Below are 26,583 nucleotides of genomic sequence, written 5' to 3'. Positions count from 1 at the left end.
TGACTTTTACTCAATTCATTAAGTATATTTATCAGAATCTGCAACTTTTATATTTACTCAATATTTTTAAGTGTAAAAATGTTTCACCAAAAAAAAATAGTCTGAGTGTAAGCTTATTAATTTTAAAATTTTATTTAAATTATTTATTTTAGGTTTTTTTTTGGGAGGGGGGGGGAGTATTTAAATTTTTATTTATTTTTGTGACGCTTGACATAAGCAGCTCTATATAAATGAAATATTCCTACCTACTTTTACTGACACATTGTTTTTTTTTTGTAACTCTTTTTCATTAGTTGGAGTATGACAACGTGTCTTAGATCTCATGCTGGACCTCGATGAATAAAGAACATGCTCGGGGTCAAGAACATCGGTCAATCTGTAACGAGGAACTCATTTGCAGCGAGAGAGCGGGTCAGGAATGTTTCATTATTTACACAGTGTGCATGAATTTTAACACGTCACGCCAATTTGTTCACGTGAACTCTACTCTGATAGGTTATTCTCATATACACATCTAAAATCCACATCATTAGAAGCACACAGTGAAACAAAAAGTTTGCTTTTTCAGGGTTTTTTCAGACCAAGATGACTTATTGTGTACACATTACTGTACATCATATTAAAATGATAGCAGGGTTCATTATGTTTTTTTGCCACTTAAACATCATAGAGGGAAAATTTGAAATGCAATATAATTACAGAGTGTTGTACATTTTCAAAACTGAATTGAATTTAAATTGAATGTAAATGTAAATGTTTTCCTGATACAGTATATTTTTATATATCATCACTTATTTCTCACTTTAATATATATCCTTTATTTACTTAGTCAGTATGTGCTTTTTGATATTGAGGCTCTCTGTTACTCTCTAACATTTTCAATTCAATATTTTATTAACTTTATATATTTACTTATTTAGAGGAATAATCAATATATTTTGAAAGAGTCACACAGTACAGTTGATATAAATATAAAATACATTATACTATTTTTCTTTTCCTGAAGTGTGTATGCATTTTTTGGCTGAGAAAGAGTATATATATATATATATATATATATATATATATATATATACTCTCTATAGAGAGAGAGAGAGAGCATGACTCAGGGTGTGAGCTTGTTTATTCTAAGACTAACAAACATATTTTAAAAAATATTTTGCTTAACAAAGTAGAATTTATAGGGACAATTAATATTTATGGAAGGAGCCTCCAGTGTCAGTGCTTTTTAACAGTCAAGTTAGATGTAAAGCTCAGAAAAGTCTTTAGGACCGAGATATTTACACTTTAGAATGACAAGCTGCATTATTTTTTCAAAGAGAGAGAAAGAGAGAGAGAGAGAGAGAGAGAGAGAGAGAGAGAGAGTAAAAGCGATGATTCCACATATTTGCCTATTTCTTTAGTTGTCACAGGTCTCAGAGCTCTTTAGAGTGTGTTTTAATGTTCCAGCTGAAATGCCCCTCAGATAATGCATTTTTTCATTTCTTAAAGTCTCTGTTTCACTCCTCCTCCAAATGCACCATTTGAGTGCATGAGCTACTCCCGAGCCACGCCCCCAAAGAACATGTTATATCACATTAGACATCACATTAGGAGGAATAATCTAATTGGGCTGTTTAAATAAAAAAAAATGAAAAAATAATAATAAAAAAAAGCAGGGAAAGGTTTTTTTTTTCATTTTTTGTTTGTTTGTACACTGACTGGAGACCCAGTTGAACATCTAAAAATAACCCAAAATAAAATTTTACATAACAGAATCTTTTAGACAGGACACTTTAAATCTAACAATAAACCATTAAAACATGCTTCATTTTGTACAATAATCAATTAAGCAAGGTTGAGTGTTGGCATGTCGCTGTGGTATAAGTAGAGTAGTACACTCAGAATAGTGCTGTTATACAAATGACTAATGTATGACTAATGTTTTAGTTATACAGCGGTACCTCTGTATATGAATGCAACACCTCAAGTTTTTTCGCCCAAAGAACTGAAAATTGGCAAGAAATACGCCTCAGCACACAAACCATTTTCAGCAGATTCAGAATGAGCCAAAGCAAACGCCGGCTAAGTTGCGCGTACATCCGGGAACCACTTAAAATTGTTTTTTTGCATCCCAAGAATGTTAGCAAGGATGCTACCAAGAAAAAATCATGAATGATGACTCAAAGTCCAAGAATAGATATAGTCATAAATTAAGGTCAAAGTATGGTTTAACATCTATTTATTACTTAATTTACATGTTTTTTCTAAATGTTTTACATTTTTTTATATGCAAAAATATTATTATAGTCTTGGAAATTGGTAATGTTGGTAATATTTTTGGGTGTCTGGAACGGACTATCTGCATTTACATATTAAATTCATATGCCAAGGTACCACTGTCCTAGCTGCTACAGTATAAGTAAAAACAGGAATTTGTTTTATAAAAGACTGTCTGTATTGCTATAAACATGATGTGCTGCTATATAACAAATGAATATTTTTAATAGTTGTAAGATTGATGAGAAATAAAACACTCCAGGAAATGCATACACTGCAGTGGTGCAATGAGGCAAAGTTACTATTACTAAACATGATTATTTTCCTAGAACAGAATGCCCTGAAGTGTTTTATGGTTTTATTCCTTACAAAATCTCCTACATGACTGAACGCTCAGCATTTGAGGTGTTACTAACTCGGAGCTCATCATTCTTGTTTCTCCTCCAGGTTTGCTTTTGCCTTTTCCACAAACTTTTTTATTCACCACAAAGAAAATTCACAAGGATATTGGAAAGTCAAAATGCATCCTCGTTGCCCTTATGACAGAATCGACACTTAACGCTGGATCGGTTTTTATGGAGCTCGCCGTCTGCAGCAATGAGTGCGCTCTCGCCCTCGGGCAGGCATGTGCCATTTCTGTGTGGTGCATGAATTACTTTGCCCTTCGTGCTCATAAATAAAATCAGCTGTCACACATGTCAATTCTGTAACCCGTGCAGTAAGACAGGTCATTTTAATTTGTTTATTAGTATTCGTTGAAGAAGTGTGATCCATGATGTCGGGGAAGGAACGTAAAGCTAGGCAGGTCTGTCATTTAAAGCTTTTTTCCTGTCCATTATGTTTATATGACAGATCTGTGACATGCAAATTGTTGCTCTCAGTGTGTGTGTGTGTGTGTGTTTAAATAGAGGCCAGACAAATTTATAGTTCATTAGATGAAAAGTGTCCTGACAGAGAAAGAGCGAGAGAGAGAGAGAGAGTGTAAAAAAAAAAAAAAATCTTGTACGTGATAACAGCGACCCCTACAGCTCATATGAAAACAAATCGAACTTCATACAGTTTAAAAATAAAAAATCTTGCGTCCTTTACTGTCCCTAAAATTTTAAGTGGCAAACTTCTAACAGTAAAATAAAGTGTTTTTAAATATTTTTTGTGGTTTTGAAACAACTAAAAAATATATGTAAAAAACAAAAAAAACGAAACGAATTTTCAGGTCTCCTGACCGTCAGTTTGCGCATGCGTATAACAACAGACACGTTCTTTTTAACCACCCGCAATCTGAAAAGGTCACACCTCCTTCTCGAAATTCCTGAATTCTGATTGGACAGTGCGGTCCCGCTTTCCGAGCTAGGATTGGCTGATCCAATCAGAGGCCACTTTGAACAAAATCCGCCATATTGAATGGAGGCAGATCCGTTAACGGAGCCGCCATTTTAGAATGGTGAACCTTCTGACTGCATTTAGTCCTAAGACTTTTCAAAATAAGACAATATAATCCTTTCTTTGTTGAAGGAATGTTTTTGACATAATATTTGATTTAACTTTATGTTTAGTTGTCCACAAATCATAGATAATGTTTATAACATTTGTTGTTGTGTGTACAGTTGAGTTAGAACTGTAAGGTTAGTTAAAACATTTAGTAGTTGTAAAGATACATCTATTTTGCTAAAATACTGGACTTATTTTTCCAACTCAATTATAAAATTATGCTTCTTGTTGATGCCTTCTCATAATGAATATGAAACGCTATATCAGCAGCATGCGTATTTAGAATGTTTAGCATATGACTACAGTGTTCAAAAAGTTACTAACAAAACTAGACAAAGAAACTTTTGTATAAAAAAATCGATAGACAGAAACTTATATTTTTGAAGAGATTAGCATTATTTTTGTGTTGCTTTATAAGATAGAAGTCTTACACAAGACATGGTATTCAACTAATTGCTTTGTTAGTAATCTAATAACCAGTGTAAGGATCTATCCACTGACAGAAACTTCAAAGCACTTTTGTAAGTCGCTCTGGATAAGAGTGTTTGGATAGGACAACTGGGTCAGAGCAGCTCTAAAACTGCGGCTTTTGTGGGATGTTTCTGGTCTGCAGTAATCAGGACATACCAAATAAGGTGCAAGGAAATAAAAATGTTCAACCTGTGACAGGGTCATGCACGGCCACGGCTAACTGATGCACATGGGGAGCGAAGTCTGGCGTGTGTAGTTTGATCCAATTTAAGATCTACTTTAGCTCTAATTGCTGATAAGTTTAATGCTGGTTCTAATGTAAAAAAAAAAAGGTGTCAGAATACACAGTGCATAAATGTTCTAGTGACAAGAGAGGGAACCTACTCAATATTAGGTGTGTGGGCATACTAATGAGCAAGCCATGGGTGACAGTGCTGAGGTTAAAAACTTACTGAGATGGCAGTAAGAAGAAACTTCGAAAGGAACCAGACTCAACAGGGAACCCATCTTCATTCGGGTGATATCAGATACATTATTTGATAGTTTAGCATTCATACTGTGTTAGGAGACTTTAAGTTCAGTATAATATGAGGTGTATGAAGTCTACTTTCGTTATTAGAGGCTCAGGTACAAAACTGTTTGTGAGAATTTCAGTTCTTTACTAGTCCTCAGAGAACAGCTGTATGTATCGGAGGAGTCCAGGACCTTACTCATGTCATGTTCAATGTGAACCCTTCCCCAGTCAACACACACACCCCAAGCAGACCACATACAGGTAAAAGGACAGAAATGGATGCCCTTGTATATATAACGCATATCTCTGCTGTTCACTTTTATTTATTTATTTTGTTAAAAGTGAAAGGACATTTATTTGGTCCTTTGGGGACAAATTGACTAACGTATGCATTTGTTCTTTCCTTTTTTCCTAGCATTAAATTACATAGCATATACCCATATCCTGATGACAAGATGACAGAAAGCCATAAAAATCAAGACTTATACAACATCTGTGATTAATTTAAATCCTGGTGGATGCATTGCACATATCATTATCATCACAGAACATTATCTTAGTAGCTCTGCAATGCTCGGAGGCATCATAAGATAAACATGAATGCATGTGTGCATCATATATAATAACAGTTTTTACCCCCCCAACACACACACACACTTCAAAGTGCCTAGTGGCTAACATAAAATCACACATTTACATGCAAATATATTTCAAACTTACCAGGGTGCAAAAGCCATGTGTGTACCATATACTGTACAACATTACAACAATAAATAGGAAAATGTAATCTGTATTATCTACATTAAAAGAAGAGTATCACAGGAATATGATTACTTGCACAGTTATACTGTATCTGAAGTGATACAGTACACACAGTTAACAGTGGATGCAGATTGAATAAGGGGAAGTGTCAACATTTGCAGAGAAATTATGTCCTGGGGATTTTAAATAAATATGCTACAAAACTTCACTTTCACAATTAAGATTGGAAGCAGTGCCAGACCAAAGCCTGGATAAAATGGGACTGGTGCATCAGGTATAAACCCTGTGCTATAAAGCCTGTGGATCGGATGGTCTACTATGGTGACCCCTCAATGGGAGCAGCCAAAAGTCCATTGGCAAAGATGGACAAAGACAAATCAAATAAGACACAGACATATTAATGTTCAATTTTTGTTGCAATGTGCATGACTTGCAGCATTGCATGAAACTGGAAGTTCTGACAACGTACGCGCATGCGGCGAACTGTGGGTGCATCTTAAATCGACTGCTGGACAGAATTTAGTTGCATTTTTGCAGTATGTACATATCTGCCTGAAGTTTAACCTGCCCTGCACCACAAGTGGAATAGAAATGTTGAGTAAAAGTGATGTTATGAACAGTTATGTGTCGAATTTAGTTCATATTTTCACCACTAAAATAACAGCGCTGTAGGGGTATAAGTGAATTTTAACACACTGGAGTCGTTTTAGGACAAAACTTCATCTTTATCCGATCTACTTTTTAGATTTTTCACTGTGATTCACTGTCCGATTACTGAACAGGGAATGTAAACAAGGCATAAGATACTCAAGCTTAAAGAAATGTGATTTCTTTGTATTAATAAGCTAGACATTAAGTTCTGCCGTACAGGAAAAACAGACAAACATACGTAGGCTTAAATCTAAAATAATAATATCACTGATTAAATGAACGCTGAAATTATTTTTAGCCTTAAACTTTTAACAATTTCTACAAACTCTTTCCCATCAACGAAGGGTCCTTACTCTAGTGTTAAATTAAATGCTTTTTAAATAAATCAATGATTTATTGTAACAAAAATAAAATAAAATCTGTGCTAAGCCGCTTTAAAGGTTGGCTGTTGGCGTATCCGCAGACCTTTCCAATATGGCGGACGAGTTGACGTGGTGCTGTACGCTAGTGACCGCGGCCATGTTTTAACCGTTCCTAGTGGAGGAGGCGGAAAGCTGCCGGAATACGGGTGGGGGAAGAGTAAGGCAGGGACAGGGGAGAGTCAGTGGGAGTTCGCGGTGTAATGGCGGCCTCTGTGTTGCTCTCCGCGGAAAGCACCGTGCCTGGATTTGCTGTTGGTGGAAGTACCGGTGCAGCAGGGGCCACCGGGAACGGATTAACCGTGCCTGGACCTGCGAGTTGGAACCGTTCATTAGACCGGGCGTTCGAAGAAGCCGCGGCCACCGGCTGCCTGAACCTGAGCGGCAGGAAGCTGAAGGAGTTCCCGAGGAGCGCCACTAATCACGACCTCACGGACACGACCCGGGCCGGTACGCAGCGCAGTATACATTTACTACACTTGCAGCTTCTGCTAAACCTAAATCATTAACTATCCGGGTTCAGCTTTAACACTAATTCATTAAAGACGAAAAAAAAACACTTAAAAGTTTTGTTTACACGAGTTAGTCGAGTTAGTATGCTAATTAGCGTTAGCACAAGTCAGGGAGTAAACACGGGTGTGTGCGTGTTTGCGCGCGCTCGGGATAACTTCACGTCACGCTTTACTTAGCTTAGTTGTTTATTTTGATAGATAACTAACTGAGTAGCTAACGAACTAGCAGTACCACTGTAAGTGATTTAGCTAAACTTATAGCATAATGACTGCGTTTGCTACTAGCTAGCATACCCCTGACTAGCCCGCTATCTGACATTCGCTCCAGGTTCAATCCTAATAAACTCGTTGCTCAGTAGAGGCATGCGCTCTGTAGAGTCTGATACAATGACGTAAGCGACTTATCTAGTGCACTTCGTCTCGGTGTCGCAGCTGTTTGTAATTCAGTCTTATCTCGGGATTACATTCATGCCTGTCAAGTTTATGAAGAACTCCATCTACTTGGATAGTGTTTATATAGACTATAGTGCGTTATTATTATTTTTAAATACATTGTAACAAGATACTTAAACTATTAAAACTATACAGTGTTAAACAAAGACATATGTGTTAATAGACAGTAGTTTAATCACAGATTATAGATTTATCAGATTATCAGAATGTTTTCAGATTCGATTTGCGGAAACATAACGAATAATTTCTGAGCCGCTGCAATCTGATTGGCTGTCCTCACGTCCCCATGCTAAAATGCAAATACAAAGTTGTGACGCAATAAGTTTCCAAACTCGACGTTTAATCTCAAATGTAGAGCGGTTTAATTATTTATTAATTTTAAGTAAAGTGTACGAAGTCATTTTCTGTTCCTAACTGTTTTTAAAACTCTGTCTTGATTGTTGTCAGGAGCTGCGACGCAAATGGAAAACTCTTCCCTTATGTTTTAAAAACATTTTAAAGAATGGTGTTTTAAATAACAACATAAAAAAACTCGCTATAACAGGAAACCATTTAGTGTTAGAACTGAGAAACCAGCCACTGGAACATTTAGTCGTTGAGGACGCAGCAGAGCTGACGTTTAATGTGAGGTACCGAGACCGGTATTAATCGATGCTCACTACTGAAGTGCCTGAGCTTTAAAAGAAATCTTAAAGAGAAACGGTGGACGCTATGGTGTGGGAAACAGATACAGGCTTGTTCCTGCATGATTAGCTTGTAGCCCGAGGCGCTTCCTCTGAAAATCACATTAGCATTCCGTTTCTGTGTTTAACTCTTGTTAGATTCGAACACAGTGCTTAATGATTACATCATTGCTCTCAGCGCTGCCCTCCATTTTCTTTAATAGCTTCCTAAAAAAAACTTCTGTATTTTACATTATTTATTCTGAAATCTGATTTCGATTGTCGCTTAAGTGATGTTGCGTAAATCTGAAGCTTTCCTGTAATCTGATTACTGCAACGCATGTAAACCTGTCAAATGGAAAATCAGAATTTCAGCCACATTTGCTTGTGTAGGTAACTGCTAGTGTTACCCCTTTAATAGTACAAGCACTACATAAAATTAAAATAAAAATAGCTAACGTTGGTTTATTTGTGACTGCAACAGCAAAAGACTTTATTTTAAAACATGACCTCATTCTGAGTGGTTGGGCGGGGCTACTTGTTTTATTCATCAGGGTTTAATTTACTTGTAATAAAAAGTGGGCGTTTTCTAAGCAAAGATGCTTCAGCATGAGGAAGTAAAAAGGAATGGAAAAAAACAGGATTATTTATTTTTGGCCCGCCCACAATTTCTATGTTCCTTTACAAAATTTTTCAGGCTTTCAGATTATGGGGGGGAAATAGGCACACTTTGGACTTTACCCACATGTATCCGCGTTATGTGCTTTCTCTTGTTGTCGTCCACATGAGCAACATCTTTCACAATATATATATTTTTCATCCACGCCAAAAATGATTTAAAAACGTTCACTTGGATTTGTTTGACGACGAAAGACGTTTTTGGTATTAATTAGGGGGCAAAGTGATGAAAACGTTACATCACGATAGTCTGAAGTATTTCTACAAAACTTTAATATTTTAACATTTCCAAAGTTATATTTTTGTAAAAAAAAATATTTTGAATTTAGTGTTTTATAATTTTGAGATTAGGTTAAAAAAAAAGATTATATGTTATAACAGAAATATTATTAAAAACGATAATTAAGTGATTTTAATAAATTTTAATAAGCTCTAACACTCAAACACTTTTAGAATGAATTGTCACGGGATGGAAACATTTATGATTATCTGAAATTCTTTTACAAAAAGTATAAATTAGAATTTTGGTTAATTAATAAATGTTATGTGTGAAATTAATCTTTTTAATTTAATTGTAAAATGGTAATGATATTTTGATCACCATTATGATGATGTAATCATCACGTTATCAGTCATATACGACGTGTCGTCTGGGCGCTGGAGAAAATGGGACGTGGCCTTCCAGCTGTCGTGGGAGAGAAGCACGGCGCTCCAAGGAACGCGCGAGGTTTGAAGGAATGTGGAATGCTTGCGGCGAGCTGTGCTTTAAAATAGAGCTGGAGTTTCGCGGCAGAGCGTTTGTTTTGGTTTGTAAATTACAGTCTGGGTTGCGCTCGAGGCTGCGATTGTTTCCACAAGAGCCGCTTGAGCCGTACGCTAACCGACTGAGAGATGCTACCCAAAAGTATTGGCACTCTGTTGATTAAGGCAGCAGGAAAATCAAAATTAGACGGTGATCTAATCATAATTATTAACCCTTATTTTCTAAGATCTGGTTAAATGATTACATTTAAAATAATAATTATTATTGCTTGACAAGAAAAATGTTAAAAAATACAAATTGAATTGAAAAATTGTTTTTTCTAAAATTGTAAAATAAAAAAGAAGAAACATAGCTTTCTCCGTGTTATTTGTTTAACTAGAATTTAAAGTTATCCCCCCAAAAAACAAACACTATCATTTAAAATTTCTCTGCTGTGCTATATTATATATGCCAAAAATCTGTTTTAACTCTTTCCGTGCTGTTAAACCGTTTTATCTTCAAGGTGCATAAGGCATATCTTCTCGCCACGGAGAGGTTTCGTTAAAAAACACATTTAGTTTATTTTATAATTATTTATTTATATAAATTTTAAGCTTAAAGTTGTGTAAGTGTTTGCATGAGCCAAACAGTAGAATGTTTTCCGCTAGATTAGCAGCAGATTTAGAAACCTCGCTCCTTGTTGCAATTGCTTGTGTATGTTGTTGATCAGTGTGTTCCTGATGCAGCTCATTTGCATGTAGCGACGCCCATGAAACTCCATGAAAGGTCAAATGCATGAAGAGCTGTGAGCATAAAATGAATAGACAGAGTAAAGACGTGGATATTATATATCCATCATAAGCTCCATTAGTTGTGCGTTATGTTCTTATCCGAACGAGCTAGAACCTGCAACAAGATAGTGTGACGATGGGAACAGGAACAGACTTGTCTTTACTTTACTATTTATTTATTTATTTTGCCAGAGGCAAACACGTTTTCACACGAGTGTCTCTTTACTTTAGTTCCTGTTTAGCCACTAGATCAGAATTTACCTTAAAGCACAGTGGGTTTATTTTGTTTGTTTGTTTGTTTTTAACTGAAGCAATTAACGTTCAGATTCTCACTGAAATTGTTTAAACAATAAATATAGATTTGAATTTTGGTTAATGTAAACACTTGCACTGTAGAATTGTACAAGCAGGTAGCTTGTAAAAATAGGAATAATTATTATTCAGTTGTTGTATTATGTCACATGTACCTTAAAAGACAGTAAAATCTTTTTTCTTATATCCCAGTTAGCAAACTGGGGTCAGAGCACAGGGTTAGTCAGGATACAGCGCCTTTTGGAGCAGATGGGGTTAAGGGCTTGACAGTGGCAACTTTCCGGTGCCGGGGCTCGAACCCCGACCTTCCGATCAGTAACCCACAACCTTAACTGATTAAACAACCACTGTGTAATAAAGTACAGTTACAATTAACATTAATGTATTTTTGTCAAATCCAGTTTCTCGTGCTTCTTAAAGAATCTGATATCCGATACCTTTTTTCTAAAATCTAATTCAACATATTTGGCTAATATTTCTAACTGTAACATGATTACATAACAGCAACATTTTTTCATATACAGCCCAGGGCCAAAAGTTTAAAAGAAAAAATATTAATTTTCGCAAAGTCTGCTGCTTCAGTGTTTTTAGATCTTTAAAGATATCAGATGTTACTCTGGTATACTGAAGTATAATTACAAGTATTTCATAAGGCTTTTATTAACAATTACATTAAGTTATAATTAAGAGTCAGTATTTCCAGTTTTGATCTTCTTTATCAAGAACTTTGCCAAGATACCATCGCTGTGGCATGCTGTCAATCAACTACTGGGCCACATCCTGACTGATGGCGCAGCCCATTCTTACATAATCAATTCTTGGAGTTTGTCAGAATTAGTGGGTTTTTGTTTGTCCACCCGCCTCTTAAGGATTGACCACAAGTTCTCATTGGGATTAAGGTCTGGGGAGTTTCCTGGCCATGGACCCAAAATCTGTATTTTGTTCTCCGAGACACTTGGTTATCACTTTAACCTTATGGCAAGATGCTCCGTTATGCTAAAAAAGACATTGTTTAAAAAAAAAAAAATGTTTTTAAATGGTTTGGAGATGTTGTTCTCTGAGGATGTACCATCTCCTTATTCATGGCTGTGTTCTTAGCTAAAATTGTGAGTAACTCCCTCGGTTGAAAAGCGACCTCGCACATGAATGGTCTCAGGATGCTTTACTGTTGTCATGACACAGGACTGATCGAACATGTATTTCTCAAACCTTTGAGCCATGGCTAAATTGTAAGTTTGATCACGACGTTTCAGTCGTCACTTTCTACCTTTGTAAAAACCCTAACCCTAGCTCTGAATTCTGAAGATTATGCTACATGGAAGTGACCAATCTTGCTTTCTAATTTTTCTAACAAAATTTGAAGTTGCTCATATTGGAGAGATGATGATATATGTGCCCCAAAAATGACCAAACTTTTTAGCGTTATACTGTCGCACTTTAAACAATAATTATTTAAAATCTAAATGAATCATATTTTTTATACTAAAAATGATGTAAGCTTCTAGAAGGATATAACCTGTAAAAAATTGTTTTGGTAAAAGCTTAAAAAGCAAAAGATCTGTAGCATCCGTAACCATGTCGAATTCATGTTGCAATGTCTGAACAATTTTGCTTAAATAATAATACACATTTTTCAGGTCTTTTCATGTGAAATCCAAACTGGCCAAGTTTCATCTGAATGACAGTTAAGATCATTGAAAGAGTTGAATTTTAAAAAGGGCATAAAAAACATAAAAGGACATGAAATTGTATTTAGCAAATGTGTTTCTTTTTATCTGATAAAAATATAAATGTGTATGAATATAAAAAAAAAAGAAGCATGGGTCGGGAGATAAGAAACATGAAGTGTTATGAAAAATGGTGTAATATGATCCTGTCTTTATTAAAAGTGAGACTTTTTAGCACCGATGCGATGTTTTGTCCGTAAGCAAATAGTCTTAAGTTTCTAAGTATGTCAGAACGTTGTATAATTTGATAGCTAATGTGTTGCCAGTTCATAGTTGCTTTATGTCAGGTGACATTACAAACTTTAGGAATTTGGGGTAGGCCCCTGACAAAGCACCGACATTTGAGACCCCTTCCCTGAACGTCTCCACATTAATGACGGTGTGTTTCATGTTATTAAACATCACATTTAAAAGAGTTTATCATCAGTCTTACAGGATACGCAGTTTAAGTCCCTGCGTATGAGCTGTTACTATAGAAACCAAAAACCAGTATCAGAATGAGCGCACTGATTATAAATAAACCTGAGCTCCTGTCAGAGCTGGTGTTATAGAGGTTTACTGATGCACCACAATAAAGGAACAGGAAATTAGCCTGGTGTAAAAGTGTCGCTTTGGATCATTGAGGGAAATGAAGCAGAGAGGAAAGAGGAACAGGGAATAAAGGGATGCGGTTCCTCTTGTACACCACATGACTGCCGCAGGGAACGTGTGTGTGTGTGTGTGTGTGTGTGTTTGTGCGCGCATGTACTGGCCTCGCCGTTTCTTCCACACATAAACAATGCATTGTTTTTTTGTTTGTTACTTTTCTCTTTTGAATCTTGAGCTCATATTTCATATAAACGCTTTATGCCATGACGTATTCAGGAAAACTGTAAACATTTGCTAAACAATGGAAGAAAAAAAGCAGTCGTGACACCGTTCTCTCGTTTCACAACACGTGACTTCTTATAAGGTCGTTATAAAAGGCCGATATTTTTATCGTGAACAAAAGAAGAGTAAAGTCTCATTAGGTTCTGCTCCCCCTCTCCTTTTCTCCCCCTCTCTCTCTCTCTTTCTCTTTCTCTCTCTCCCTCCCTCTCTCTCTTTCTCCTTCACTCTCTCTCTTTCTTTCCCTCCCTTTATCTCTCTCTCTCTTTCTCTTTCCCTTATGCTCCCTGAAGCCCTGAGTTTAAAGTGTTAAGAGCGAGTTTACCTCAAAAGGTCAAATGACATTCAAATTCTCTGCAGTTGATTTCAATTCTCTTTGTGGAGTGTAACTGATTATTTAAAACAGGTGTGGTTTAAACCAGGGACGGTTGAAGCAGCATTCAGGCTGTTTTAACAATAGGCAGTGAGGATTTGATCTCGATACTGCACATCGATAATCAGATCTCAGGCGTAACTCCAAACATACAGGTGCGTTACGTAAAATCACGTCTCATGATTAGAATGTTCACAAAGCTCCGCCCCCAGGATCTACAGTGTATTGTTTAGCCGTGCTAAACAAAGGACCCGCATTAGTTACTAACTAAAGCTGTGTAATGAAATTGGTTACGCCCCAGACTGGAGGCGTGTCCAAACTTTTCCCGAACAGGCATTTTTCGGTAAAGACAGCTATTTAATTCTTCATGTTCTATGTGTCTTTCAGGCTAATTGTACAGCTTGGGTTTACGTTGTACATGTTTATTGTACCTTTAAGTACCTTTATGTGTTAAGTCATGTGAGCGTTAGACACACAGGGTGGAGTTTGTCTACGGCCAAAGTGCTTCCTAGCTACTCGTAATTCCGGTCACGATTTTCATCTGGTTGAAGGACAAAATCATGTCCAGGATACCCAGTATGTCTCCAGTACACATGTAGTCTTCAAGGCACATGTCTCTGTTATCCCGTGTCTCCAGTACACCCAGTGTAACCAGGACTCCAGTGTTTCTAGTTACCTAGTGTCTAAAGTATAGTATACATATAGTATCCAGTACACATGTCTTAGAGACACTTGGTATACTGGACCTGGTCCTGTCCTTCAGCCAGGTGAAAATCATGCAAGAAAATCTCACTTGACCAGAATCATGAGTAACTAGACAAACTCCACTCTGTGTGTCTCTCCCGGGACCCCAGTGTCTCTAGTTACAGAGTGTCTTCAGTATACCCAGTATCCCCAGAACTCACATAGTCTCCAGTACACCCAGTGTTTCCAGGACCCCAGGATTTCAAATGTGTCTCTAGTATCTCCAGTACACACATAGTGTCACATGCCTGGTATCCTGACTGTCTTGAGTTTGCCCAGTGTATCCAGTGCCCTAGTGTCTCCAGTATACCCAGTATCCCCACTAAAGACATAGTTTCTAGAACACGCATAGTCTCCAGGACTGCTGGTGTATCCAGGACCCCAGTCTCTACTTACCAATTCAATTTTCTCCAGCATACCCAGTCTCCCCAGTACACACGTCGTCTCCAATACATGTCTCCAGCATCCCAAGAATCTCGAGGAACCCCATTACACACAAAGTCTCGGAATCCCCAGCATCTCCAGTGTAACCAGTATAACTAGGGGTTTTATTATACGTAGATTTAAATGTACATTCTGAAATGTTTCTGCCAGGTTTTTAAAACCCTGCCTCTGACGCGTTACCTGACTCGGAACACAAAGAACTTTTTAGCCTGTAAACAACTTCAACTTAACTCATTGATTCTGAATAGCGTGTTTAGGTTTGGTATTTTGTTGCATAGTCAGAGACGTCAAAGAGATTGCATTTCTTGCGATGTCCAACAAAAAAGCGAAACGCACCCCGTGGCATCAGAGGGAGAGTAGAACACAGACAGAACAGAAGCCAGATCGTCAGGAGATTATCGCGGTACTGAGCATGTGCAGACACGACACCCCTCAGCTTATCAGAGGAGAAGGCAAGAGTTAGGAATGAAGTTATGTTTCTTACAGTAAAAGATTAGATTTGGGATAACAGAAAGTCTGATTGTGTCCTCTGGCTGGGTTAGATGGCGCAGCGAGTTGCACTTCCTGTCCTGCCGGATCTCCACACAGCTGCACTGCTATAAATATAAATCCACACTGGCTGGAAAAGCCATCATAAAATCCACAAATCCACAAAAGAATCAAATGAGTCATAAAGCCATAAAGAAAAATACACTTTACTGCATTTTAGGTGTTGCAGTGTCTGTATGTGGCTTTCCGGTGTCCCCACTGTCTCTGGTGCACTTAATATGCACATAGTCTCACATGTACTTGTACATGTGCCAGTTTCCCACCTGGATCCCCAGGGTAATCCGTTAAATCCAGTATACCCAGTGTCTCCATGTACCCGATGTACAAGTCTTCCGTATACGTGTTTACGGTATATCCAGTGCTCCAGTATACACAGTATACGTGTCTCCAATGTCCCCAGTGGAGTCTAGTGTACCCAGTATATATTTTTCCACCTAGTATATCTGTCTCTAGTATTTTCAGTGTCTCCCATACACCCATTATATTTGTCTCCAGGATAACGATAAAGTGTCGCCAGTTGAGTCCAGTATACGCAGTGTCTCCTGTCAACCAATTATTCCTAGTACACACACAGTCTCCAGTTTACGTTATACCCAATGTCTCTAGTTTATCCAGTGTCCCCAGTGTCTCTAGTACAGCCAAGACCCCTACATACAAACCAGTTCTATCCCGAGAGCTCGTTCATAAGTCCAATTTGTTCATAAGTCCAACAAACATTGTGTAGGTATTCGGATACCAACACAATTGGTTGTACATAGTATATCACAGTACAGTGTTCTTTAAAATCATGCCCATGGTTGAACGATTCATGTTAAAAGAAAAGTCATAGTAACTGCCTATTGCACTTGTAGGATTTGTAGGTGTTTTTGCAGTAGAAACTGCAAACCTACACAAACAAAGTAAACTATTTTGTAATGTCCAAATGGCCGACATCCTAATGGTTGTGTGCTGCTTAAAGTGTCGAAGAGGAGGAAAAAACATCACATTTAACCCATCATTTATGGTTTTGTAAAGTGTGGGATTTGATAGTTCGTAGTCAGACTAAGCCAGATCACCAGGTGAGCGATGAATGAAGGGGGCGGAGCTTTCAGGGCATGATCGCTCTTGTGCTTTGTGTGCTCCGGATATCGTGGCAGTGCAGTAATATCACATAACGTATGTGTTCGCGTGACTATCCCAAGATTTTGTGTGGAAGTAGATACAACACATCTGCGGCTCATGTGTGTGATCAGAGCGCTCACCTGAGCTAGCGCAGAAGAGGCGAAATATCCAGTGACGGCTCGTAAATCCTGGACCCTCCTGAACAAAGGGAAAACACACCGCACACCTAACTCAACCCTGATGCTGTCTCTCGCTGCAGAGTCTCATCCTGGGATCTATTTAATTCCCCCCAAAAACAGGAGACTATCCTAGTGTGTGAAATGGGGTGTGAGGGTTTGTTTGGCTTAAATATTTTCTAGGGAAATGTCTATTTAAATATAAAAATTATAGAGTGAGTTTGCATTTTAAAATGTTGGTAATTCTTTCTTAAAATCTCAAACAGCTCTAAAATAAACATAAAATTTTTTCGATATTAATTGGCAGTTAAGTAAATGAGTAAAAACATACTGAATTCTTCATTAGCTATTTGTAAAAGAAATAAATTAACTCATTAAGTCTTAATTTTTTTTGTTTGTTTTTCTGGCCGAACTGCCTCCTTTGGTTTGTTTTTTGATGATAGAGTTTAAATAATATATATAAACATGACTCTTAATATTATATATATAATTTCTTTTATAAAGTAAAAATTTAACTGTTGTGTGAAAAATCATTGTCCTTAAATGTCAATTGGATTAAAACATAAAAAAAATTACTGAACGCAAAAATAATGATTTTAATTAGTATCCACTTTTATATTTTTATAATTAATTGTGGTGGTGTTTGTGTGTGTGTGTGTGTGTGTGTGTGTGTGTGTGTGTATAGATCTATCGCGGAACAGACTGCCCGAGCTGCCAGTGGAGGTGTGTATGTTCGTGTCGTTGGAGAATCTAAACCTGTACCAGAACTGCCTGCGCTCTCTACCGGAGAGTCTGGTCAACCTGCAGGCCCTCACCTACCTGAACATCAGGTAACACACACACACACACAAAAATAACATCATGTGTGACACGTGAGGGCGTGTCTATAAAGGAAAGGTTCTCACCCCTGTGTGTTTGTGTGTGTGTTTGTGTTCACAGTCGTAACCAGGTGTCCACTCTCCCCGCCTACCTGTGCAGTCTGCCACTCAAGGTGTTGATCGCCTGCAACAACAAGCTGGTGTCTCTGCCCGAAGAGCTCGGCCAACTCCGACAGCTCACCGAACTGGTGGGTGGTCATGTGACCTCTAAAACCACACCCACGCACCGCTAGACCCTGCGTACCACTTACTCTAACTCACGTGTACCGCGTAGACGTGCATGCGCTTAATTAACTAATAATTTAATGCCCAAGTTGTAATATTAACAGAAGATTACTGTAACACAAGTATTTTAAAAGACAATAAAATATTCAATAATTAATGTTTTTTTCTACGTAAATTGCTATAATTAAAACCATATTCATTAATATATTTTACTTATTTCTATTACGTTATCATACTAATTATTTATTTTTATTTATTATCATTATCATTATTATTTATTATAATATTAAAACTATATATTTTTTTCCAAATGATTTCAGTTTTAGTGTTTGCGCTGCTTCCCGAGACAGGATGCATTTTTTTCCACCAGCTGGGAACGATTGCGTAGTTTTTCCTCTGTTCTTTCTGTCTGTGGTTTTATTCCTACTTCGTTTTCCCTCCATCCACACTCACACATACTCTCTCTCTCACACACACACACACACACACACACACACACACTCACGCACACTGTGTGTTTCTTTCTCCAGGACGTGAGCTGTAATGAGATTCAGACGTTACCTGCCCAGGTCGGCCAACTCGAATCTCTGAGAGACCTGAACATCCGCCGAAACCACCTGGTTCGCCTGCCTTCTGGTTAGAGCGCACGTGACACATGCACACACGCACACACTTGGAGACAGCTCCAGAATTATTGGCACCCTTTATAAAGTAATCAGGGAGGAATTTGAGTTACAAAATTTGAGTGCCAATACTTTTTAGATAGTTTTTAAGAATTGTGGTAGAAAAAAATTGACACTTTAGAACTTTTATAATCTTAAATAAAACATAGTTATTTGGTTGGATATTTCATTTAATTAACTTTATCTAATTATTAAACTTTTTCCAGGATTATTATTTCTAATATTTTTAGAATCTAACAAAAGTTTCTATGTTTAATTTACTTATCATTAATTTCCCTTAAATATGGTACATTAAAAACTTAACATTTATAGAATAATTTGATGAGAGGTTAATTTATAATTTAGGCAAATTTATAAACAAGTCTGTAAATAAACATTGTATTAAATTAACATGTGTATCATTATTTTAGATGGTTAAATTGATGTTAGTTTATAAATATATTTATTGTTAGCTATGTGTTTATTAGCTTCACCTTGATCTTAGATTAAAAAATAATTATTCAATAATCTTACATTTTAAAAACTAGGACAGTAGTCATTATTAATATTTGTTCTCTTATGATGATACTACAATAAAGCTGTGTGTGATTGTAAACTTTATAAATATTTACATGGTTATTATTAAAAGTCGCTGCTTAGTTTTCTGACCATCTGCCGTAAATGTTAACAAATATATATTTTTTGTTTTGTTGTCCATCTTTGTTTCCGATTCATTCTTATTTGATGTTTTGTATCTTCAGACACGTCAGGACTAGTGTCTATATCTCTATAACTTGAATAAAATGAAGGTGTCTAAATGTGACATTAATGTTTCTCGATGTAGAACTGGCGGAGCTTCCTCTGGTGCGTTTGGATTTCTCCTGTAATAAGGTGACGTCCATCCCAGTGTGTTACCGCAACCTCCGCCACCTGCAGAGCATCGTGCTGGACAACAACCCCCTCCAGAGCCCACCTGCACAGGTCTTTGTCACGCACACAAAAAAATTTATATACATTAACTTCCCGGTTTAGTTGAATGTCCAATAATGAAATCAGAAACAGGTAAAAATTTGATGAGGTTTTGATAAGCATGCGAATGAGTACATAAATATATACAGTTCAAGTGTTTAAGTATGTATGTAGAATAATAAGTCTAGAAAAAACAAGTATAGTAGATAAATATGTAAGTGCGTACAGTATCTTTTAGTAGTTCCAGTAAGGAAGGATGTGTGTAAAGTATAATAAGCATATGGGGATATAAGCAACTACGTAATAAAATTTGTGTATACAAGTTAGCATGTAGGTACAACAATTCTTTTTATTTATTTATTCATTTTTTTAAAGAAAAGAGATAAAGTACGTAAGCGTCTATGTAAATAGTTATGTAAATGTGTGAGGAAGTTACGGGTTTTCCACCTTCCTGAATTTGATCGTGAACAGGTATGATTTTGAGATGGTAGGAAATCTCAGGCTGACCATCAGGTACTTTTTTGCACCTTGCTGCATTTCAGTAGAAATCATAGCGTTAAAAAACATGCAAAAAATTTCAAGCACACTCGACTAATTTGAACACATAGTTGCTGAGTGATTGTGGTGTTTGTTCTGGGCTTCGTCATGATTCATGTTTCCTTGTTTGAGTGACAGAGGTAAGAAAATATGCCAAGTATGCCACGGTCTGCTACTATTTACCTACAAACATTTCTGAACTGTCAGAATTTCTACTTAGGAATTGCCACAGTTCTGCTGGGAGGCTACTACATTGGATGGCGTTTCCATGCTAGCTAGCTAACCCGCCTTTCAAATTGACATGTAGTGCACTAAGTACGGAGATACAGCGCTTTATTTCCACCAACACTGTACAGTAGTGCACTTGAATAGGGAGGACAAAGCAAGTTGAGATCCAGCCCTAGGTGGTATGCTAAGCTGTTATTTATTGCTAGTAATCCTGAGAGATGAAGTTCTGCACCGTCTGGAGTTGAATCATAACCATTCAGGGCAATTCGTAGCAATGTGTGAGGTATCGTAGGTTGTGTGGGGGTAAATTGTAAACACTTTCACATGATTGATTCCATGGTTCCATGATTGGTGTTAGAGCTGAAACCACATGGCTAGTGTCTCGTGAGTACATGGTAATGTTTTGTAGCTTATGTGTATTTAGTTAGTTGGAGATGACGGCATGTGATGTCACATAGGCTAGTGACTGAAAGTTTAAATAGTCATTCAGGCAAGCTTTTAAATGAGTAACTAGGTTAGTAAATAGAAAAACATGGATGTGTGTGAGTAAATAAGTGTATGATCAAGTATCTAAATGAGAAATTTTAGTAGGTAAATATTCATACAAGTGGCTAAGTAAAAACATTTAAGTAGAGAAAAGGTTGTAAATAACAAATTGTATATGTAGAATTGTAAATGCATCTATTAACATTTACGTATTGATAAGTACGAGGTGTGTTCAAGTCAAACTGAGACTTTTCATTGTGCAGATTTCTTTATATAATCCTACACTAATGCACTGAGCGAGTGAGTACTGAGCTTCACGTCTGAAACGTAGAAATGTCTTAGAGCGAGGTCAGGACTGTACGGGGACGTGGCAATAACTCCCAGCCGAGTTCCTGTAATGTGCAAGTGGTGCTGGTGAATGACTGTGTGTACAGTTCCGGTACAGATGTGTCTCTTCCACAAGGTATCCTTTGGTTTTTAAGGATCAGGAGTTCCACTCGCTGAATGTTCACGGGAATGACTGAGCCACCTCGGCCTGGATTATCAAGCACAGGCGTCCGGCCTTTTTTAAAACATTTGCATCGTTTAATTGTTTTACTGCGAGTCTCACCACCGTAATTTGCTTGAAGTCTTCTGTAAATGTCAATCGCTTTTTCACCAGTCACAAGTCCAGGTTTGACTTTAGCACCCTTCATATATAAATGAGTATGCAAGTGTTTAAGTAGGTACTTTAAGTATTTATAAAAGTAAATAAGTTCCTATTTTTTCCCCTTTCTCTTTTTCTCTTTCTCTCTTTCTCTGTGTGTAGATCTGCATCAAAGGAAAGATCCACATATTTAAGTATTTGAACATAGAAGCGTGTAAAATTCCTCCAGATCTCTCGGATTACGACAGGAGACTGCCGGTCTACGGTTCCTGGTGAGATTTATTTCACACATTGACACATCCACACCGAAGTAAGACGATTACACCGAGTGTCTGATGTGAGGGGTTGTCTGTCTGATTCTGTGAAAACACTGCAGGAATTCGTGGTGCATGTGTGGTGATAGCATGGGGGATGTGGGGGGGGGGGGGGTCATAAATCTAGAAGTGCTAGCTGAGTGTTATGTAACAGACTGTGTCCCGGCATGCAGAGGTGCGAGATTCCGCCACTGATGGTGGAGGAGATGTGAAGAGGGAAAAAATGTAGCATTACGGTGAAGGCGCAGAGCAGTGAGGAATCTGATAGGCGCAAGACGATACGATGTGATATGATAGAGCCTCAACGAAACGATGTAGACCCAAACAAAATGACATAGCAATATCAGTCAATGTAAAGGGTTAAAATAAGGTCTATAGTATAAGGTATAATTTCCCATGTTTTTATTAATTAACATATTTTAATATTTATCATTTTATCATTGTTAGTTAGAAGCGAGAACGCATGTCAAGTAATTGCTAGAGTTATGTGATTAAATCAAATTTGTAATTAAATTGATAATTTCAGTCGATTCAATTCAATGAAGTCAGTTATTGATTCAGAATTTGCAGGTTTCACAGAAAATCCAAACTGTTTCCTCCTGCTTGGAAAATACATTCTTTTGCAAGATTAGCTCGTCTTTATGTTCTTTTGATATTGCAAGTGCGAGGTACATTACTGCCTCCTGCTGGACTGGAGTGTGGAGCGGAAGATACGAGACAAAACAGTTAAACCATCAATAGCACAAGTCAGAATTTAATTGATAAAGCTTCTTTCTGATTAGCGTAGCTTTTTAAAAACTCTCAAACTCCATGCTCTGTATGCTGCTACCTCTCCTACTGATGTCTGCTGTATAAAAAAAAAAGAGGTAACACATAATAAACAGAAATATCACGACACACCTGAGAAGCGAAATTCTTTTCTTTAATGATGTGCATCATGAGCTTCAGGACCACAATAACAAAATCTGTCTTATGGCTAGAATTTGACTTGTGTAATCCATCCAGGTGTATCTGACTCATGTATGTGTGGGTGTGTCTGTCTGTTAGTGTGGATGAACTTTATCCTGGCCGGCCGTATGGAGCTCTGGACTCAGGGTTTAACAGCGTGGACAGTGGAGACAAGCGCTGGTCAGGCAATGAAGTGAGTCACTTTATCATTTTAATTAAACAATAGTAGTAATAGTTATAATGATAATAAATATAAATGTAACAATACAAGCAATTTGGTGAAGGGGTCCAAGCGCCCCCTTATTTATTTAATTATTGTTTAATGCGAGTTATTAAAATATTTTGCACAGGTAGAACAGGTTATATTTTGCTGAAATTCTAAACTTTTTTTTCATTTTGTAAAAGATATCAGAGCTAATTAATTTCAGTTTATTTTTTATTAAAAAGTATAGTGTACAGCATGTTATCAGATAAATTGTTGTAATTTTTACTTATTTATTAATTTTTATTTTGTTGCCTGTTTCTGTGGGAGAAAGAAATAATTTCAACTACAAAACTGTAAACCTAAGAGCTTTAATGAGGTGAAAATCATTTAATTCATGTATATTATGCTATGAATTAATGTATAGGTCTCATAAGTAAATAACCAACAATGGCTTTATTTTAATTTATAAAAAAAGTTTGTTTATTTATATCGTGATAAAAAAACATTAAGGGAATGCTAGTTTCATTGTGTGTGTATGGGTGTAAAGTGTTTTTTGAGCAGTACTTTTTATTTCTTTACTTACGTAATTTGGTTAGTTATTTATAGTATATTGAATTTTTTATGTCTGTGGTGTCTGAAAAGTTTGCAGTAAATGTTTTTTTCATCTAAATTCTAAACAATGGGATAAGAAAAAACTATTCATAAAAACCATGAACAACATAGTTTTGCCTTCTTGTCTCTTTTCTCAGCCCTCGGACGAGCTGTCGGACCTGTCGTTAAGAGTAGCGGAGTTGACCCGAGACCAAAGGCAGCGACGAGAGCGTGACGAGCACAAGACGGGGTCGCTCTTAGCCAACGGAATATGTAAGATGTTTTATTTAAACTTTTTTTAATAATAAAAATCTTGGCTATTTCTGCTTCGTATTGCTAAGTTATATGTACATTTTCCTCCAGTGGAGGCGGAGCTCGACCAGATCGACTTTATTGACAGCTGTACAGGAGAGGAAGAGGAGGAGGATGGGCGGAGTCGAGGACGCGAGCCAGTCAGTCTCAGCTCTCAGTTTATGGCCTACATGGAGAAACGAATTATCCGAGAGGTGTGTGTGAGTGTGTTTGTGTGCGTTGCACTGAATTTTGCATTAGAAGCAAAAGTGTGAGTGGGACTTGTGGGTGCAAAAGTTATCGTACCCCAGGATACAGTATTTACACCAATAAGACTTCATATCGATTGTAAAAGTAAATAAGTATATGTATAAGCAAAATAAAAGACGTGTTTAACTTTCTTTATATTACTTACCTAATGAATTTTTTTTATTTTTTTAATAAATATGATATTGTTTTCAGGGCTCACCGGTGAAGGCAGGTTCCCCCAGAGATGCAAGAAATGATGATTCGAGACGCTACGGCTCTTTACACAACCGGTACGCACACACGCATATTAATGTTTCATTGAAATTATACTCTTTTTTTTTTTATTTTTTTTTATTGTGTTCTCACAGCCTAACATTCTGCTTGTTGCCATAACAGACATGAACAGTATAGTAACTGTGACAAAGTTTATGAGAAATCACTGAATTGCAAACTTTTTTTTTTTTTTTTTTTTTTTTTTTTTGCAGCATATCAGATACAGTCGGGACATTGTCATCTCCGTCTCACAGTCAGGTAAATTCATAAACTTATTATTATTGAATAAAATCTATTTAAAAAAACATCCTATTTATACTGTTATTGTGTGTATGGGGGCGTTAGCGGCCAGGTTCTGGCGGCGGTGTGGAGCGCATGCGGCGGGAGGCTCAGCTCGCAGCTCAGAGGTACGAAGAGGAGAGGCAGAGGACGCGAGGAGTACAGAGAGACCCTGTGAGGAGTTACGTCAAGGTAATACAAATCTAAGTACATTAGAACTTTAATATGTACTTTAATATGTATGTTATACAAAAAAAGGAAATAAAAAGGCCCAGGAACATCTCTACACGGGTTTCAACTTATTAACAAAGCCAAGATCTGTAACTATGCAAATTAATACAGTATGCAAATTAGAAACAGTCATCTCTTCTCTCCAATGCCACATTATTATGATCATCATTAGCGAACATTGCTAGATACTTTGCTAACTGCTTGTAAATAACCTCACAGTCGTCACAGTCTGACCACTTGATCTCAGTTTTCCTCATCGCAGCCAAACCTAGAGCTATTTTAGTTACCATGGCAACAATATTCGTGTTTGTACGTCACCGTGTTCATAATTAACAATACCCAGAGTTGATGGTTACTGTGTTGATTTCATTCAGTTACACTTGCATATAGGACTGGTCGAGAGCTGTGTAGGTTCTTGAGTCTTGCTCCGCCCTCAATAAGTGTTATCTAGACGTCTTAAGAATTTGAGTTACTTTACTTAACTTTATGTTACCACTTTTTTAGCTTTAGAATATCAGCTCCATTAACTTCCTGGTTCCCAGGTCGAACCCTATGTAGCATTCAAAGAAAAGCTAGTGCACTCTGTAGTGTAGAGTGTACAATGCATTGTTCCACACAACAAGTAGTGCCCTTGATGGGGATAAGAGAGAGATTTTGGAATTCAACACGACCGGTTCAGAGGCGATTCAGAAGGGATTAGTGCAGAGACGGCGTGTTGTTTAAGACGCCATAACGTTATCAGATGTGTGTTGTTGCTGAAAGTGCTTCTGTGACTGGGTGTGAATGTGGGTTTTGTCAAGACAGCTGCTCTCTCCTCAGTACTGCAGACCGTACAGACCTACTCTCACCCACGCTGAGACACACAGTTAGTGTCATTAACCACTGGACAACACCTGGGACACGCCCACTCATACATATAGTTAAACCTCTATAAAGCTATAGGACTGACTGCTGTATAATATATATTGTAGTTTACATACAGAATTTACTCATTACAAAACTCCATGACTACCGAGAGCTGAAAATGGCACACACTTACACTTCCTCCTTTAACAGAGCGCTATTACTTATGTCCTAATGGAGCAGTAATTAATAAAAATCTGAGTTTCATCTAGTTGTTGTAAGGATATGTAACATTTCACAGTAGTTAATCTGGTCTTAAAAAAATTAAGCCTTTGTTTGTTCATCTCCAGCATGATTAACAAGATTATTTTTTTATTTTTTACTTTTTCCAGCAGAAGTCAGCTCAGAGTCCGCCTAAGGTCAGTCCTACAGACAGCGAGGTGAGATGGCTTTGTGTTTAAATCCGCATTTTTGCCTTCTTTTTAAACTTTTTCCCCTAAATAACACATTTCTCCACCCTCTCGACTTACAGAGCCTGTACCCTTCCAGACGTTCCACACATACGGATGACTCCGCCCTCTTGGTGGTAAGTGCTGTTCAGAATTGACTTCCTTATTCCCGTTGTATTCATTTTCTGAACTCTAACTAGGGATGGATCGTTGCAGGGAGTACGTCCTCCGAACATGCACGTCTTTCTAGTGATGTAATTAACACACTATTCATGTTTATACAGTTTATTATTTTCGCGCATAACTTGATCTAGTGTACGTTTCCGTCTCATACCTCATTAGAATAAAATCAAAATAAGGATGATTTTAATTTTCACAAAAGCATTTGATAGATTGTTTTAAAATATATATATATATATATATATATATATATAATATAATTTTTTTTTTTTTTTAACTGTTTACTTATGAAACCGATCCTCTGTCAGTTGATTCTGTATGAGGTATATTTTGCATAATTGGTTACAACATGAAACAAACATCAAAGCAAAGATCAAAGGACACTGTGAAAGAAGAGGAACTAG

At 37.2% G+C, this 26,583-nt stretch overlaps 1 protein-coding gene across 3 annotated transcripts in view; it reads left to right on the top strand.

Moving 5' to 3' along the window:
• Positions 1-6,714: 6,714 nt before the first annotated feature.
• Positions 6,715-26,583, top strand: part of lrch3 (leucine-rich repeats and calponin homology (CH) domain containing 3) — a 30,645-nt gene continuing 10,776 nt past the window's right edge. Inside the window, exons 1-14 of one of the 3 annotated variants that reach the window (XM_053500253.1) lie at positions 6,715-7,014; positions 17,381-17,525; positions 17,635-17,761; positions 18,329-18,434; positions 19,305-19,441; positions 21,489-21,598; positions 22,688-22,781; positions 23,543-23,657; positions 23,748-23,890; positions 24,138-24,214; positions 24,410-24,455; positions 24,543-24,668; positions 25,946-25,990; positions 26,083-26,136. In XM_053500253.1, the coding sequence (XP_053356228.1) occupies positions 6,768-7,014; positions 17,381-17,525; positions 17,635-17,761; positions 18,329-18,434; positions 19,305-19,441; positions 21,489-21,598; positions 22,688-22,781; positions 23,543-23,657; positions 23,748-23,890; positions 24,138-24,214; positions 24,410-24,455; positions 24,543-24,668; positions 25,946-25,990; positions 26,083-26,136 (1,572 nt within the window). In that variant the 5' untranslated portion in view covers positions 6,715-6,767. Of the gene's footprint in view, positions 7,015-17,380; positions 17,526-17,634; positions 17,762-18,328; positions 18,435-19,304; positions 19,442-21,488; positions 21,599-22,687; positions 22,782-23,542; positions 23,658-23,747; positions 23,891-24,137; positions 24,215-24,409; positions 24,456-24,542; positions 24,669-25,942; positions 25,991-26,082; positions 26,137-26,583 lie in introns of all 3 variants that reach the window. The other 2 variants (XM_053500251.1, XM_053500254.1) reach the window with 2 other exon arrangements.

Source organism: Clarias gariepinus, chromosome 7 (assembly GCF_024256425.1).
Source record: "Clarias gariepinus isolate MV-2021 ecotype Netherlands chromosome 7, CGAR_prim_01v2, whole genome shotgun sequence".
Lineage (NCBI taxonomy): Eukaryota > Metazoa > Chordata > Actinopteri > Siluriformes > Clariidae > Clarias > Clarias gariepinus.
This window is presented reverse-complemented; position numbering and strand designations above follow the sequence as displayed.